Source organism: Equus caballus, chromosome 7 (assembly GCF_041296265.1).
Source record: "Equus caballus isolate H_3958 breed thoroughbred chromosome 7, TB-T2T, whole genome shotgun sequence".
In the NCBI taxonomy this organism is placed as follows: Eukaryota; Metazoa; Chordata; class Mammalia; order Perissodactyla; family Equidae; genus Equus; species Equus caballus.
Window position 1 is genome coordinate 78917855 of NC_091690.1, and position 17400 is coordinate 78935254.

The 17400-nt window shown below is 36.8% G+C and overlaps 1 protein-coding gene across 4 annotated transcripts in view; it reads left to right on the forward strand.

The window, feature by feature from the left end:
- Positions 1 to 16399, forward strand: part of NLRP14 (NLR family pyrin domain containing 14) — a 37422-nt gene extending 21023 nt beyond the window's left edge. For 3 of the 4 annotated variants that reach the window (XM_014741622.3, XM_070274606.1, XM_070274605.1), the window contains 6 exons: positions 4754 to 4924; positions 5341 to 5511; positions 7224 to 7394; positions 9452 to 9622; positions 15181 to 15351; positions 16052 to 16399. In XM_014741622.3, the coding sequence (XP_014597108.1) occupies positions 4754 to 4924; positions 5341 to 5511; positions 7224 to 7394; positions 9452 to 9622; positions 15181 to 15351; positions 16052 to 16187 (991 nt within the window). In that variant the 3' untranslated portion in view covers positions 16188 to 16399. The remainder of the gene's footprint in view (positions 1 to 4753; positions 4925 to 5340; positions 5512 to 7223; positions 7395 to 9451; positions 9623 to 15180; positions 15352 to 16051) is intronic. The other variant, XM_023645947.2, reaches the window with a different exon arrangement.
- The last annotated feature ends 1001 nt before the right edge of the window (positions 16400 to 17400 follow it).

Genomic DNA, 17400 nt, shown 5'->3' on the forward strand with positions numbered 1-17400 from the left:
AACTTCTTTAGAAATCTTTAAATACAAATTACTAATTTTTAAAATATTACTACAAGGTTCCAAAATCAGTAAGTTTGGAAACTATTTTAAGTTAACGTTATGGATAGTATAACCACTCTTAATAACTAAGAATATAGCAAAACAGTAAGAAACCTCAAAACTTCACCCAGATAGTATAATATTTGCAATATTGTCTGATTCCAACATTTACAAGATTCCAATTTATAAGGATGTTGATCATTTATTTAACTCATTTTAATTATATGCCCAGTATTATATGCTTTTCAATATTAATAGAAATAATAATCATTTGAGATTTAGGAAATTCTTTAATTTAGACTTCTTATTAAAGAAATACAAAGCCTTATGTGAGCTAAAAAACCATGTTTGCATTTTGATTTCTCATTGTAGTAAAATCAGGAACAAGTCCCCTAGCCATCTTTTAAGCCTCAAGTTGCAGAACAAATTAAATTATCTAATGATTTACCTTGATTTAGGCCCATGAAGCCTGTCCCATTAATCCAAAGGCTCTTGTGAGTGCCATTCATCTGTCACCTGTGGTACCTTCGTTAGACTATGCAAAGAACAGACAACTTCTGCAACATTATTGCTCTAGCAAGAACTCTCTTGCCATTTCTCAATTTCTAATTCATATCAGAAAAACAATCTCACGCTCAAATAACAACAACAAAAAATTACAAAATTCTTGGGCCACCTGGAAATTACACAGCAGACATTTTCAGAAAAGAAAAATACATTCACAGCTGTTCTGAGCTCTTGCAGAGCTCCTCCTCCGGGACCGCAGTTCCTCCCGACTGAGGAGTGGCAGCTTTCTCAGGGGGTGGCTTTTGAGCAGCAGTTTTCTGATCCTTGCCTGCTAGCAGCACAGGAAAGCTTACTCCACTGGGCCTCGACTCATAAAGAAAGCTCTGGCATCTTGCATCAGATGAAGTTCTACCCTGACCAACTCTCAAACCAAGAGATGCTTATTCTAGGAACGTGGATTGCTTCCTCTGAGTCAACTGCATCGAGGACCGCCTTATATACCCAATGACAGCTGGTCAGAGCCACAGATAGCAATTAATAAGAACAACAACAAAATTATAATTTGCTTACTTTTAAGAGGCTTTGGAAATTTTCAGTCAAGGGCCTCATTTTACTGACACGGTTGAGAGATAGTTGGGCCAGTTCCTCAGCAGGACCCAAATGTAAGTTAGTCTGTCTCCTCCATTTTGCTGGCTTATATTTCTAGGGGTCAGTTTGAAGCCACAAACCTCAGCTCTCAGCTTCCCTTTTGAGTGAATCACCAGTGATTGATGTTATACATTAATATAAACAAGACAAAACCTTCGGACTCTAGAAACACAAGAAACAGAGTTATATTTTTTATTACTTTATGCATGTGAGAGGAGAGGAGAGTGCTAATGATCCTTTTTCAGATTTGACAAAATATTTTCAATATTTGTAACATTTAAGAATTCAGAAATATCCATTTGACTATTACAAGAGTGACACATTATTAAATAAGACATTTGATCAAAATTACAGACTTAATAGTACTTAAGGATTGTTTTCACAAGACATGGTGATAATTTCTAAAGTCCAGGTATCTTATAAGATCCCCTTGTTATGATAAAACAAAAGTAAAACAAAGCAAAACTATTCTTATAAAATATTTTCTGATTTGTAATATCATCTGCTTTTCTTTGCAGCTGCAAGGAAAAGCGGAAATATTTTATGAGGCTGAGATTTCATTCATCAAGAATTAGGAGGTCCATAGCTGAAATTCTATTAATTAGCACTAAAAAAAAAAAAGAGGAAAGCCTGAGAAACTCAAATTTATAATATGGAGAGGATAAGAGCAAAACAGATTGTGAACAAAAGGACTTTAGGGCATGTAATATTTATATCTCCAGTTAAAAACATGTTTTAAATATTTTCAGTAACATTTCTCTTTTTTGCTTCACAAATGAGCTACATTTTGTTTCATTTTTGTTTTATGTACACATATATCTAGAAATTTTCAAGTTATATTGCCTGTTTTTAATTTAATTGGTGATTATTAGTTTTACTCTTCAGGTTTTTTTCACTCAAATATACGCTTAATCAAATTCAAAAGGATTAAAACATTTAAAGTACCCTTATGTAAATCAACATATTTAGTATATTTCTATCATATGATGTCCAGTATGTTAATTTAATCTAGGATTACAGGGACCAGATATTTTACACTTCAAACTCTTTCAAAACTTTTCTGACTTTTTATCATGGCAAGGAATACGAATACAATTATTTAGACTTAATTCTATATAGTTAATATTTATCAATATATAGTGCTAGCTTTTGTTTTCTTAAACTCGCTTTTCCCACTTACAAAATCTTAATTCTGATTCATTGCATTATCGGTTGGTACAATTTTAAACTAACGTTTTCATGAAATGTATGTGAATGCTATGTTTTATAACTTCCTTTATATCCTTCAATTGCATTCATAGATGAATGACAACTATCTGGGTCTTAGGCCCCCACTTTGTTCTTAGCTCTTCGACTTTGCTGTATTACTTTTTAACTTGTAGTGTTCTAAAGAGAAGTCTGAGGACAACCTGACACTTCAGCCCCTTAACTCCCGCTCACCTTCTCAGTTTGTGGGTCCCTTTTTCTCATTAGTGTTGTCAGGATTTTTTTTTTATTACTTTTGCATTGTATTATTTTTTATCTGCTGGCAATCTTTTTTTCTTTTCTGCTCAGAAATCATTTCTTTAAATTGGATTTTTAAAATGGTTTCAGGGCTCACTCTCTCGCTTTTTCTCTCTCTCTTTTTCAAGAGCATCTAATAGTCATTGGTTGTAGCTGTTTTCCTACATAACACTTATTTTTTGTCATTTTAATCTTTTTTCCCCCTTACTTCTTGGGGAGTTTCTTAAATTTATTCTCATTGGTTTTGCTCTTTATTCCTTCAAATGCAGATTTCAGTTTTCTACTGTTTTTAATTTCATTGCACTCTTTTATCTTAAACCTGCTCCCTTTCTCAATCTGATCTCCACTTATGACATGCTATTTTTGTTTCATAGTCTGCACCTTTCTATATGTACTTTTAAAATGTAAAGCAAGCTTCCTAAACATTTTCTTTTGTTTCCTAGTTTTCCTTTTTTATACATGTGCTTATTTTCTGTCCCTTGGTGTAATGTTCTCTTTCTCGTAAACTTTAATATTTTATCCACAGGTCTTTTAATATTGGAATCTTTTTTTGTTTAGAAGACCTCTATCCAAACACAATATATAAGATTTTCCTTGTTTCCCTAACTGTCAGGGCTGCCATAACAAAATATCACAGATTGGGTAGCTTAAAACAACAGAAGTTGGGGCCGGCTCCGTGGCCGAGTGGTTAAGGACGTGCACTCCGCTGCGGTGGCCCAGGGTTCGGATCCTGGGCTCAGACATGGCACCGCTCATCAGGCCACGTTGAGGCGGCATCCCACATCCCACAACTAGAAGGACCTACAACTAAGATATACAACTGTGTACGGGGTGGGTTGGGGAGATAAAGCAGAAAAAAAAAACAAAACAGAAGTTTATTTTTCACAGTTCTGGAAACTGGCAGTTCAAGATCAGGGTGCTGGCCGAGTTGGTTTTTGGTGAGGCTTTTCTCCTTGGCTTGTGGACGGCCACCTTGTCACTGTGTCCTCACATGACCTCTATTGTGTGTGCATGTATTCCTCATGTCTCTTCCTCTTCTTACAAGGATACCAGTCCTGTTGCATTAGGGGTCTGCTCTTGACTTCATTTAATCTTACTTACCTCCTTAAAGGCCCTGTCTCCAAATACAGTCACATTGGGAGTTAGGGCTTCAACATATGAATTTTAGGGAACACAGTTCAGTCCATAACACCTTTTCAGGGCAAGTTGATGTTTTCAGCCATAGGCTATATTCTAGGTCATCCACTTAGGTCTAATTCTGGACTAAGGAGGAAGCTTCTCCTGTTCCTACCTCTATATACCCTGATTTTGACGAAGAGAGCCAATTTCTAAGGAACTTGAGTTGCTAAGTCCTTGATTAAAAGGAATAACTAAAACAACTCCAGGTTCTAGGAATGCGGCTGCTCTATGACTTGTCTTACACAGCTGGCATCAGGCTCAGCCATGTCCAAAGCACAAGTTGTCTCTAAATATGAGTCTCTAAAAATATGGGCGCTAAATGCACTTCTTTTCTTCTGCTGCTTCCCTTCCTCTTTTACTTTACTTTTAGAAACCATTTTATTTATGATTTACTTCCTGTTTTCACTCTTAAGGACTGGGTTCCTCAGAAAACATGCGTTGACTCTTATGAATAAATGAGCTCTTGGCAAGACAGTTGTGGGAGTCACAGGTGTTGCCCCTGATTTCCTGCCATCTGTTTCAGAAGTCAGAGCAAGGATATAGGCATCCTTCAATCCACCTTCTTCCATGTTGTAGTTAAAGGAAATTCTTCCCAGATTAAAAAAAGGTTATTATTTAAAAATATTTTTGAATGTTTTCATACACATTTTCTTAGGGAACTGGGGATGTGGGGATGGAAGAGACAAGCTCCCCACCTTCCCCTTCCTAACTCTCTATCAGAGCCTGTGCTTTAGTTAAATAACTCACATTCTATGTAGAGAAGGTGGATTTTCAGAACAGGTCCCAAAGAATGGGAGACCACATCCTCTGGCCACCTGAGTGTTGGTTATAATTGTTCTCTGAGGAGTGGTCATTTTTATTTTTCTGTATTTTCCAGCTTGGAATCCTGTGATCTAACTACAGTTTGTTGTCTGGATATCTCTAAGGCTCTCGTCAGAAGCCAGAGCCTGATATTTCTGAATCTGTCGACCAATAATCTTTTGGATGATGGAGTAAAGCTGTTGTGCGAAGCCTTAAGACATCCAAAGTGTTACCTAGAGAGACTGTCGTGAGTCTTTGTTTTGTCTTCCATAGAGTCATTTTGTTCAGTCTTATGTAGGTTAATTATTATCTGAATGGAGAAACTGCTTGGGTTTTGACCCCAACTGGTTCATTTGTCAATCCTAGGTGAGCTCCTCCTTTTCTTCCTCTACTGCCCTTCCTCTTTTCTTGACTTTTAGACACTTCCTTTCTTCACGACTGGCTTCTTTTCATTCTTCTCACAGCTCCTCTCCCCTTCTATGTTTTGTTTCATCATACCCTGTACATAGCTGCAGTGGAATTTATAATTTAAGTAGGTTTTGGTGAGGTTGATTCTATAGTAGAAATGTAGGAGTTGTAAGTACCAGCCAACTTTCCTGGGAAGGAGAAGAGAAGCATGAACTTTGGGATTTGACTGAGCCTTCCCATCTGTTCCTCCTTCAGCTTAGAAAGCTGTGGCCTCACAGTAGCTGGCTGTGAGGATCTTTCTTCAGCTCTCATCAGCAATAAAAGGCTGACACATCTGTGCTTGGCAGACAACAACTTAGGAGATGGTGGAGTAAAGCTTATGAGTGATGCCTTGAAACATCCACAGTGCACTCTACAGAGCCTTGTGTAAGTGTCTCCTTGTTTTCAGCCTTCTAATATAATATACATTTTGAAATATATTTAAAATGGAAAAATATTATGAACATAGTCTGTCCCTTTCTTTTTCCCTGCTGTTATCCTTACTGATAGTAAAGATGATGAAGATGATGGTATTGATAATTGCCATTTATTGTGTCTTTACTCTGTACTGGGCCCTGTGCTAAATTTATTTAATCTGCACAAAAGTACCTGTTGGTGTCAAATTGGCCACCTGTGTTCTAAGTGCCTCATTGTACAGGTCAGGAATGTGAGATTTAGAAAGATTATGCAACTCGCCTGGTGTTCACAAAATAATGATGGATTCAGGACTAAATTCTGCCTATCCAATTCCATATTCTGAGTTCAGAACAGGTAAATACATATGAATATCATTAAACGGAAATACAGAATTCCATAGTATGGCTGGATCACAGTGTGATTATTCTGTTCATTGCTGTTAGATAATTTCCTAAATGTGGAATTGATGAGCCAAAATTTTTATTTTGTTGGATATGGTTAAGTTTCCTCCAAATAGATTGTTTATATTCCCTCAGCAGTCTAGAGGCCTGCATTTTAATACCCTCACTGAATATAATCGTTTTGATCAATATTAATTAGGTAGTTGAAAATAACTTTAAAAATGATTTGATGTTGAGCATGTTTTCAAATGTTTTCGGCCTTTAATATTCCAAGAATTGCCTCTTCACAGGCTCAGCTTTCCTCTGAATGTTTTCTATTATATATGTTATATATTATGGTTACTAATATTACATATATATTATTACTATTATTTTTATATATTGTAAATAATTTACCTAGCATGTTTCTGTATTTCTTTCTTTATGCTCATTTTTAGAATATAGAAGTTTAAAATTTTTGTGAAATCAAATTATCTTCCCCTTCATGACTTCTAGAAGTTTTGTCATAATTGGAAATACTTTTCTTTTAAAAAAATCCACTTATGTCATCTTTTTCATACTCTCTATGGTTTAATTTTTAACATTTAAATGTTAAATTATTCCAAATTAATTTTGTTATAAGGCTTAAACTTATTTTCCCCATATGTCAGGTCTGTTGTCCCAGAATCATTTATGGCATGTCTTTTCCCTACTGATCAGAAATGCCACTTTTATTATGTACAAAAAGTACTTACTTGATTATGATTACTACCATTCTACTCCATCTGCGTGCTCCTCTGCTCCATGTAGCTACTTCTGCAATAGAGTAATATATCTATGTACAATGTAAAGAGGTTAGCATTTTATTTATAAATGCCTGCCTAACAACAGGGATACATTCTGAGAAATGAGTTGCTAGGCAATTTTCTTGTTGTGCAAACATTGTAGAGTGTACTTACACAAACCTAAATGGTATATCCAACTACACACCTAGGCTATATGGTACTAATCTATGGAATCACCATTGTATATGCAGTCCATCATTGACTGAAATATTGTTATGTAGAGCATGACTGTAGTAAGTAAAATTCTGATGAACAAGTATCCAGTTTGTAGCCCAATTTAGTACAAACCTAAGTATCCCAGATGAGAGAGCCAAAGAGGCAAGGAGGGAAGTGGGTGTTTCACCTGAGATGGAGAGTTGGCAAGTAGACGGGATCATAACATGAAACCTTTTTAAAGATGTAAATCTCTGGCAGTAGAGCAATGATTCCATCTTTCCTTTCATTGTCCTTCCTATAGGCTGAGGCGTTGCCATTTCACTGCACTTAGCAGTGAACATCTGTCATCTTCTCTCCTACACAACAAGAGCTTGACGCATCTGGATCTGGGCTCAAACCAACTACAAGATGATGGAGTAAAGCTTCTATGTGATGTCTTTCGACATCCAAGCTGTAATCTTCAGGACCTGGAGTAGGTTTTCTGTGACCCTATTTTTCTGTACTTTTAACTACTTTGAGGGCAAGGAGATATGGAAAGAAAGGCTGAGAGCTGAGTATCTGTCAGAAAAAATATGCGGCTGATTTCCTCTCTCTCATTCTGCCTGAGACAAGCTAGGGAAGTCTGCTCATCAGATTTTTCTTAAACAATTACTACAGTAACTACAGTCAACTTCCCTCATGGAAGGAGGACCAGAGACATCTGACTGAACAGTAGCCATTTTGTTTTTCCTTGATTGTGCCCCCCTGAGGCTACTGTGTGTCCTCCACCTTACATCCATGAAGTTGAAATTGTGCTCTACTAGTTTTTTTTTCTTAAATTCGGGCTCACAATTTGGTCAACTTTAAAGAAACTAAGAAGGGAATTTTTAAAAACATCCTACAATCCAGTCATTCTTAAACAGCAACCGTTTTTATTCCTATTATGTTCTCTCTTACTCTATGTGTGGGTGGGTATACATACGCAGGCATGATATGTGATATATAATTGTGATTACTGTATAGACATGACTTTGAGGTTTCCTTTTCACACAACAGTATTTCAGAAACACATTCAAATACTTACATATAATCATCTTATTGATTATTTTAATGGCTGCATGATAGTTAACAGTTCATCATATAAATATTTGGGCTAGAATGAAGCAAGATAGAGGTGTCACTTTGCAATCTCATCTCACTTTCCCACGAGGGCCTCCCATGGGACTAGTAGGCGGGGTGAGTCATTAAGGTCTAATGCCAGCATTGTTTTTTTATAACTATAAACTCAAGATCATTGGTCTACCCAGAAGTGTTTGGCTTGAGTGGACTGACTCATAATAACCAAATTTCCAAATGAGTTTAATAGTTGATTGTCACATCTGTAAAAACTAAGGTGATTGAACTTTTGAATCCAATAAGCACCTGTACTTCCTTTAAGAAAACATGGGTTACAATGTGATTCTCTAAAGTTTCCTTGATTGTTAAATTGCAGAAGACAAAATTTTACTTAATGGAAATTATCATCAAATCCAATGCCTTCATTTCAGCGACAGAGATATAATTTCTAAGCAACCTACACACACACAAGATGTTTGCTTATCCCACTTTCTCTGCTTAGCATTGCTGTAAACATGTAGACACATTTGTGCTGTCTTAGCTACCTCATTGCCTCTATGCAGGCCATGCCAGTTCTCTCAACCAGAATCACAACAAATATGAGCTAGATTGCTGGATGCTGAGGAGCTAGATGCTGAGGAGACTAAAGGTTATGACTAAGGTGACACCCTTGTCCTAGGTAACTCACAAGGCAGGGAAATAAACAGAAAGCCAACTATAATATATTCCATATGTTGTTATAAGGATATGACAGAAGGCCCAAGGAGGAAGGAGTGGGACAAAGGAGACTGAGTTACTTTGGGTTTGAAAGATGAAGAGGACTTTGTTATGTACAGATACCCTAGGCAGAAGGAAAGAAGAGAGAAAAGAAGGGGAATGAGGATAGATGTGGTATATTTGGGGAAAAATGGATCTGTGTAGTTGGAGAATAGGGTGAGGACAAAGTATGGAAAGAAAGCCCTTGAAGCTAGATTGTGAATGCTCTTGAATTCCCTTTAAGGGACCTGTAAAAATTCTCATTTTATATGTAGCTGGTTTCTTTCTTCTTTCGAGATAATGCTTTAAGATAGATTCCTGGAAAACATTTTTATTTCAAAATATATTAGAAACAGAAAACATAGAGATCTGTGGGTTCCTTGGGAAAACTTAGACCTGTTTTTTCAGTATTGGTAGAAATAAGTGTTCATGCTCTTGATTTGGGAAGCTTGGTAGATACCAACCTGTTTATGGGAGAAAGCAGTTTCACCCTTTGGTTTTTTTGGCTCATTAAGAAACCCCATCTGTTTCTACTGGTGATGTTAGACTTTCCCGTGTGCATCCTGGATTGTAGACAAGAAGAGGTCAGAAAAAAGGCTCAAATATCTGGGCATCTGTCCTAGGAAGAAACTAAGCTTCGCAACTGAAGGCCTCGCTTCTCATTTGTATTTCTTCCAGATTGATGGGCTGTGTTCTCACTAGTGCATGTTGTCTGGATCTGTCTTCTGCTATTTTGAACAACCCAAATTTAAGAAGCCTCTACCTTGGGAATAATGATTTGCAGGATGATGGAGTAAAAATTCTGTTTGAAGCTTTGAGACATCCAAACTGTAACATACAGAGGCTTAGGTGAGTTCAGTTTCCATTAGGAAAATGATACCTATTTGATGACTAGTATAGCTAGAAGAAATTTAGTATATGGAGAGAGGATGAAAAATAAATGGGGCTAAAAGGTGAGTTACTCTCAGAATTAAGAATCTGAATCTCGAATATATGGGTCAATGTATTGCATGTTATTAATATAGAAGCCATATTTCACATTTCTTTGTGTCCTTCTTAGTGCCTTGGACAGGGTATGTATTAAGTAAATGGTACTTGATTTAGTTCTTCCATGTTCTCTCCTTCAGATATTCCCTCTATCCTTGAATGATTTTTTCTTATTAAATCAAATATTTTACTAATAATCCTCTATATGGAAAAATGATATTTATGCCCTCAAGGAGTTTGTAATCTAATGAAATCTTATCCTATATTCTGAGTACTTTTTATGTTGAATAATCTATTGTTTAGATTTCTATTTTCTTTTTAAATCTTGACCTGATATTGGCTAGGACATTTTTACTTATATAGTATGTATTATCGACCTCTGGGTCAAAAATTTTGCCCTACATGTGGGAATCCCAGACACTATGATATGTCTCATCCTTTAGAAATTTAACAGTCTCCAAGACTCTTCCAAGAAGGTGCTGCTTTTCCTATGTTTCCATCGACTGTTTATTATTTTTATCACAACAATGATGATGTTGTAACTGTTGGATCTGAAATTTCATTTTATCCTGCTTATAACCTAGTAAGTTAGCCTATTACTGTTTCACGGATGCTGACAGGAGACACAGAGTCCTATCAGGACAGAGGACTTTATTATTCATAGCATAGCAGCATAAGCATTAGCATGTTTGTGTCAGTTTCCCTTGTCCCCCAAATCCCACAGGGTCAGTGTGAAGGGCCCAGATGGATGTCTACACATACAGTGAGTTGCATCCCAGGAGAGGAACATTGAGCTTGAGGGACACACCATTTTATAACTAGCAGTGAACAAGCCTGCACTTTGTCCTGGAGGGAGACCACCTCATCCCTCAAGGTTGCTCACTGCATACACACCCTAGGAAATGCCCCAGGTAAAGAGTTGTCAGGACCTTGCATTTTTGTCAGCAAAACATATCGAAGAGCAAAAGACCCATGGAAGGATGTCTCCCAACAATATCCACCCCTTTTTGCTACACCCTACACTTATGTCTTCTGGTGAATTTTCACATCTATATGCCACTCCGATCAATCTGACCAGCAGAGGCTGGGACCAAATCTTCTCAGTTTTTCTCATACATCATTTAATTAAGGCCACCATCAACAAGACTGTAAGCACAGGATGAGGTCAGAATGCAGTACTGATTTCAACTATGCCCCAGGGTCCTGGGCTCAAGTCAACTGAGAAAGACTCAGGGACCAATAGGTCATGTTATCCGTTACAACTCATGAAAGGGAATTTAGAATGACCTGCTGATCTTGGTGTCACTGATAATAAATACAGGGGGTAAAAAATCAGCCGAACTAACCCCTTCCCCAATAAAGAGACATTCAATGGTCCACACTTGCCCACATACAAACATATAACCCAAAGGAGCACAGATCACTCCAGTGTGGGATTTGTTGTTATGTTTCATTTGGGTCACCATTACAGCAGTTTTGTTAAGTGGGGTGGGAAGTGTCACTGAGTAGTTACAGCTGCCTTGTTTGCCACATATGGCATAACCCAAGGCTGTTCCAGCATCAAGAGAAGCTTATGAATTTGTATCAGTCAGACTGAAACAAGGTTGTACCAGTTGTTATGTTTGTATACATGTGAGGGGGTCAACTTTTGGGGGCTGCCATTGATGGCCTCAGGCACAGCGGAATAGTTCCGAGCCTGCCCTGTCCACATGAGATTTTCTGTTTTCATAGCATTTGGAGAGGTAACAACTGGGCTGAGAGTCAGATTGCCAGCTGCAGCTGCTGCTTGACTCAAGAAGAACACATCATTATTTTGTCAGGCAGCAGTGTTGGATTAGGGGTAAAAAAGAGAGGCTTAATTGTTCTCCCCACTCCATGTACCTCCCAGGTTCTGAAGTGTTCTTTTCCCAAGTATTGGTGTTGCTACTCTCCACCCCCATTACCCAGGAGGTGGCCAAAACCAGATGAACCATTTCAGGGGATAGCCACATTTAGTGATCAAATTGCCCTACTAAAAGTATGTAGACCAGGAGCTGGTGAAGAAGAGAGTCAGAAATCCTTTTGATTTAATTTTGAGGAGCCACTCCAGAGCTCAGCAATACCAGATGCCTGTGGATGCTAGGAACTGTGGAATGTTCATTGAATACTTTGACTTTCATTGTTTCTTCAAAATGGAAGACATGGGTGCTATACTATTCCTTGATGTTTTGCGTATCTGCAAATGTCCTAGTTTTCTAAGAATGTGAATGACAGGTTGGCTGTGTTCATAATATTTTGGTCATTCTTCCTCTGAGAGTTCGACAGAGAGAGTCCATTGCCTGCTAGCATTGAATCTAGTAGAAAAGTCTGAAACCAGCTGATTCTTCCCCCTTAATGTCCTTATTGGTTAAAAATTCCTTTCATTTTTGCGGGGCGGGGGTGGGGGCGGTGCTGGATGTCCATACACTTGGTCCTGAGGCCCAAGAATTTGTCCTGTGTTGAATTTTCTTTATTAATATTTTTCTGGAGAAATGGTGTGCCATTTAATCTGTAATTGTTCTCTTTTTTGGTAAGGTTTCTTTTCTTTAATTTCTGCTCATCTATTTGTTGAATTTTTTTTCAGGGTCACTAATTTTGTTTAGGTTGGATCTCTTTTGTCTGTCTTTCTTATCTGTAATTTTCGTTAATCTTTTAAGACTTATTCTTTTTCTTGATTTTTTTCCTAACCCATCCTACCTATTCCTGAGTGTATTTTCAGCAGCTATGATCTCCTTTTTGCTTCTTCTAATGTGACCTTCATTTTATAATTTTTATTTTTCTCTTCTGTTATTTTTAAGCTCTGCCAAATCATATTTTAAACAGTTTCATTATGAAATATAAAATATATACAGAAAAGTGAATATTTTAAAAACCAAACATGTCTGTAACCACACCTGGGTCAGGAAATCGCATTTCCCCATAAACTAAATTACCCTCAAACATCTCTTCCAAATCAAAATTTCTTTATTCCTCCCCAAGAAATAACCATTATCCTGATCTTTATGGCAGTTATTTATTTGTTTTCTGGTACAGTGAATCATGAGTGTATGTAATCCTAAACAATATAGTTGAATTTTGCCTGACTTTGAACTTTATATACAGGGAATCATACCTTATGTATTCTTCTGTTATGACTTTTTTGCTTAATGTTATGATTGTAACAATCACCCAGTTGTTTCATGTGGCTGTAGTTAATTCATTTTTATTGCTGTGAAAAGTTTCAACAAATGACCATGCCACAAACTATATAACCATTCTATTGTAGGTGGACTTTTGCGTTGTTTTCGTTTCTTTTCTTTTATGTCTAGTGCTGCTATGAATATTTTAATACATGAATTCTGAGGCACATCTATATACATTTATCTAGGCTAAATAATTACGAGTGAAATTGTTATATCATGGGGAATATGTCTTCAAATTTACCAGACATTGTCAAAAAGGATTGTACCAATTTATTCTACCACTGGCAGCGTGTAAGAGTTCCTAGTGCTCTCTATTCTTGCCAATTTTGTCAGACTTAATTTTTAAAATTTTAGCCAATCATGCGTGTGTTTTGGCATATGATTGTGTAAGATTGGAATTATTTCTCCCTTGAACTTCATAGAAATTTCTGGTGAAGCTATATGATCTAGAGTTTCCTTTGTGTAAGACTTTTGACTTCTTATTCAATTTTTAAAATAATTATGCATTTATGTAGGTTTCTCTTATTGAATAATTTTTGGTAAGTAAGATTATTCCTATGATTTTATCCATTTCATCTAAATTTTAAAACTTATTGGCAGGTGTCTAATATTTTATTATCTGCTTAATTTCTAAATCATCTCTAGTGATTTAGATATCTAGTGATTTTTCAGTAATTATTGTTTTTATCTTATTTCTTTTCTTCTACTTTCATTGAGTTTACCATTCTTTTTCTAAGTTCTTGAGTTGGATGCTTAGCTCATAAATATTGCCTTTCTTCTTTTCCAACACAGACTTAAGGTTGATTTTCCTTCAAATCACTGCATTAACTTCATCCTACAAGTTTTGATATTATATGCTGTGTTCTTGTTATTTTTCAGTCTAAAATATTTTACTTCCCTTATGATTTTTTTCTTCAACTCATGGGTTATTTTAAAGTGTACTCCTTAATTTTCAAACATAAGAGGAATTTCTTATCTTTTTATATTTAATCTGTAGCATTGTGGTCTGAGAACATACTGTACATGATTTTAATTCTTTGAAATTTGTTGACATTTGCTTCATGGTCCAGTATAAGGTCAGTTTTGATGTGTGTTCCATATTGCACTTGAAAAGAGTATCAAGTGTTGTTGGTTGTAGTATAACAGTTAAGATTGTTAATTCTGTTGTTCAAATCCTCTATATTTTTATAGTTTTTTTCCCAGATAATTCAGTCAACTAGTGTGAAAAATACATTAAAATCTCCATTATAATTGGATTTTTGTCTTTCACTGTATAGTTCTGTTTTTGTTTTCTATATTCTGAGGCTGCAATTAGTGACTGCAAATTTAGAAAGATTATGTTTCCTGATGAATTCTTGATAACCTTTTATGTCTTATAATTCTTTTTACCCTAAGGTTTATTTTGTGTGATATTTGTTTACCTTGTGTCATATTAGTGGGATTATTGCTCCATCACAACATGTGAGTTCCATGTGGGCAGCAGCTTAAAAACGTTTTGTATACTCAGCACCTGTGTAGGCACTCAATTGTTGAATGACTAGGTAAACATAAGGTGAAACTTAAGTTAAAATTAGTTGATTGGGGGGTCATCTGGTGTAGAAGGTTGAGTGTAATATACTTCCTCAGCTCATGGTATTATATTATCATTGGTTTATGCAAGGGCCCTTGATTGACTCTTGGTTGGTTGGTTAGTTGGTTAATTTATCTCCATTAGCTATTCTCCTTCCCACTTATGGGCAACTGACCTAATGTGTTTGAAATATGCCATAGAATTGTGAGTGTTCTTGTAAAAGATGTAATGTTTTTTTGGTATATGAATTTTTATTTGCATAAATGGCATGAGTTAGAGACCTCATTATATACCTTGCTTTTTAAACACTCAATGCCATATTTCTAAAGTCTACATATTGTTGCTATATTTTTAATGCTGTTTAAGTATTCAGCTGTTTTCATAGTTTTCCTTAATGTGCTTTCTTATTTTATTTATTCCATGAAATATAATTATGAATTTGTAATACATAATATAGGAAGGGGTATATTAGCCTAGAAATATCTAGTAATGAATATTATAAGTACTTATATTCCTTGAATTTACCCTAATTGTGCTCATTTTTTTAAGCTTCTGGAGTTATCCTGTACTCCTAGCTCACAGATCTCTTGTGTGCTTGCTCTCTGTCATGGGATAGAGTTAATTTTATCTTGAGTCTCTCCTCCTTGCAGGTTGGAATACTGTGGTCTGACCTCTCTCTGTTGCCAGGATCTTTCCTCTACTCTGAGCAGCAACCAAAGACTGATAAAAATAAACTTGACACAGAATACCTTAGGGTGTGAAGGAATTATGAAGTTATGTGAAGTCTTGAAGTCTCCTGAATGTAAACTACAGGTTCTAGGGTAAGTCTTCATCGTCTTCTCAGGGTAAAGCTCCCTGTAATGAGGGACTTGGGGAGCACTCATTTATTGCAGGCCTTAGGATCAACCTGACTGTGGATTCTTGGGTATTTTCAAGGCCCTTATTTGATTTTTCTCCCAGAGAACACTGAATTTTGGGAGACATAATGTAGCATAGTGGTTAAGAGCTGAGAACCCTAGAGCCAGACTAGCTAAGTTTGAATTCTGGCCCTGCCACTTACTGGATATTTGAACTTGCACTAGTCCCCAGGCTGTGTTTCAGCTTCCTTATTTGTAAAATGGGTGAAATGATAATATCTACCCATAGTCTTATTGTGAGGATCGATCACCTGAGTTAATATAGGCAGTATTTAGAACAGTGCCTAGAATATAATAAACAATGTATGTGTTAGCTATTTTCATCATCATCATCATTAGCAGTACTATTTTGCTTGAATAGATAAAGGCTCTTAGAGGATCCCTTTTAAATTCTAATCCATTTCTCTCTTTCTCTTCTATATTCCATTTTCCTTCAACTGCTATATCTCCCTCAGTGTATCCCCCATACTTTGCTTTCCCACTCCCCAGCCATGTTAATAACATTGTCTCTCTACTTTAACAGAACAGAAATAAATTCTCTGGATAAAGTATTAGGGCTGTGGGAAAATTGAGTGCAAGCAGAGATGTTCCTTTGTTTCCTCAGGTTATGCAAAGAGGCACTTGATGAGGAAGCCCAGAAGCTGCTGGAAGCTGTGGGAGTTAGCAATCCACACCTAGTCATTAAGCACGATTGTAACGATCATAATGAAGAAGATGATTCCTGGTGGCGGTGTTTCTGATTTGAAGAACCTCTGATAGTCTTTAAAAAAGTAAAATAAAAGACTTCAGAGTGACAAGGCCTGGGGCTCTTAGCTTTAGATATTCTGTGCCCACACTTGTTTCATTCGATGTCTGTTAGATATAGGTTAGTCACTTCTCTTTAAAATGTCTCTTCTATTTCACAAGGGAGTTTAGAGGCTAAAATAAAATGAAAAACATAAAGCTCTCTGAATAGTGTAAGATGATATTTTTTAATTGAATGCAGAGCTTAAGAATTCTGATGTGAGAAGCCTAGAAACGAGACGAGGGGATGGGGCTAGGGAAGATTATGTAAAGCACCTTGTTTTCCTCTCTCTCCACTCCCACTGCCATGGCGTGGTTCACAGCCTCGCCATCTCTGGTATGTTTTATTGAATGCTTCTTTGTGTCTGCTCTTGGGACCACTAGTGTAGAAATTATTGGGTATTTCTTAAAATGAAGATTCCTGGGACCAGCCTGGTGGCACAGCGGTTAACTTTGCATGTTCTGCTTCAGCGGCCCGGGGTTCGCGGGTTCGAATCCCGGGTACAGACCTACGCACCGCTTGGCAAGCCATGCTGTGACAGGCGTCCCACATATAAAGTAGAGGAAGATGGGCATGGATGTTAGCTCAGGGCAAGTCTTCCTCAGCAAAAAGAGGAGGATTGGCAGCCGAGGTTAGCTCAGGGCTAATCTTCCCCCCCAAAAAAAAACAAGATTCCTGAGCCGCATATCAGACTTACTGAATCAGAATATCTGGGTGAGGGTACTAGGAACTGGTATTTTTAATAATTTCCCAGGCAATTCTTAGGTATATTAATATTTGAGAATCCCTAGTCTCAACAGAAATGGGAGTCCACTTCTGCAGTGAACATTTTCTGTAGCTTATTATGAAGAAATGAAATATAAGATTATTGAGATTAGAACTGAAAAAAGCTTCCTCCATTTGACGGACACATGACACGGACACATGACACAACATTTTCTGTGAGATTGTTTTATTTATTGCTATATAACAAACCATCCCAAAATTTAGTGGCTTAAAACAACAACCACTTTGTTATGTCTTATGACTTGGTAGATTACAATTCAGAAAAGGCTCAGCTAAGCATTTCTTATGCCCTACATGACATCACTTGGAGTCCCTTGATGGTATTCAGCTGGCAGCCAAGTTGCTCTGGAGGCTCCAAATGATTTTACTCACATGCCTGGTGC